The 997-nt window shown below is 34.9% G+C and overlaps 1 protein-coding gene across 1 annotated transcript in view; it reads left to right on the top strand.

The window, feature by feature from the left end:
- Positions 1–997, top strand: part of LOC103581567 (thyroid receptor-interacting protein 11-like) — a gene marked incomplete at its 3' end in the record, with an annotated part of 31,553 nt that overhangs the window by 13,886 nt on the left and 16,670 nt on the right. The window contains 1 exon segment of the mRNA XM_008563369.1: positions 487–555. Coding sequence (XP_008561591.1) covers positions 487–555 — 69 coding nt within the window.

The following is a 997-nucleotide window of genomic DNA, read 5'->3' as shown; positions in this document are numbered from 1 at the left end:
TACAGCTTTGAATGAGAAGAATCCAAAAGTTCTTTAATTTGCTTGTCATACCAAAAATTATTCTGTCTTGGAGTAGAGATCTTCTGGGTAACATCATTTTTAAAAGGTTTTTACTTGGATCATTATTAGCATTAATATTGGGTAATTTCCATTTTAGAAATTTCCTTTTAAAAAGCTGCTCAATTATCCTCACAATTGCATTTTGTTAAGCTAAATAAGATATTCTATGATTTTTTCTTCTTAACATTAGCTGTTTTAAAAAACCGTTGTCTCTCCAATCAGTTAACAAATTCTCAAATATGATACCTTTTATTTATGTATTGCTATTGTACTAGGGTCTTTAAAAGGTGCTTGGCATTCATTAATCATAATCTGTCTGAGAAATGCCCCTTTTTTGAAAAGTATCTGTTAATAAAGTTAGTTTGCAACGTCCTTTTTAAAAAAAAATCAGGGTAATTATTTTCTAATTCTCTTTTTCTGATCTAGACTTCTAAAGCACAAGGAACACATAGCTCTGATCAAAGAGAGATCTTCAAACTGCAAAATGTCATTAAGGTAAGTCAGATTGCTGATTCACAGTTGCTATTATACATCTAAAATCTTATTAATAGCATATGCCTATTGTATTAGTCTGTTTTGTATTGCTATAACAAAATACTTGGAACTGGGTAATTTATAAAGAAAAGGAAATTTATTGCTTACAGTTTCTGAGGCTGGGAAGTCCAAAGTCCATCTGATAATGGTGGTCAGGGGTGTGGATCTGAGGGCTTTAAAGGATGGTGACAGTGACCCAGGGGTCTCACTTTGCAAGATGGTGGAAGCAGAGAGAGCAGAGAGAAAGACAGACTCTCCTCCTCTTTTTAAAGCCCTCAGAGTCATACCTCTGACCACCACTTTTAATCCATTCCCTCCAGCGTGGTCCTACAATCCAATCACCTCCTCAAGGCTCCACCTTTCTATTACCATTGATAGGATTTCCCACCCTCTTAACAGTCAC

This window comes from Galeopterus variegatus, unplaced genomic scaffold (assembly GCF_000696425.1).
Source record: "Galeopterus variegatus unplaced genomic scaffold, G_variegatus-3.0.2 Scaffold13381, whole genome shotgun sequence".
Classification (NCBI taxonomy): Eukaryota; Metazoa; Chordata; class Mammalia; order Dermoptera; family Cynocephalidae; genus Galeopterus; species Galeopterus variegatus.
The sequence above is the reverse complement of the archived record's forward strand: the minus strand, read 5'-3'. Positions and strand labels throughout refer to the sequence as shown.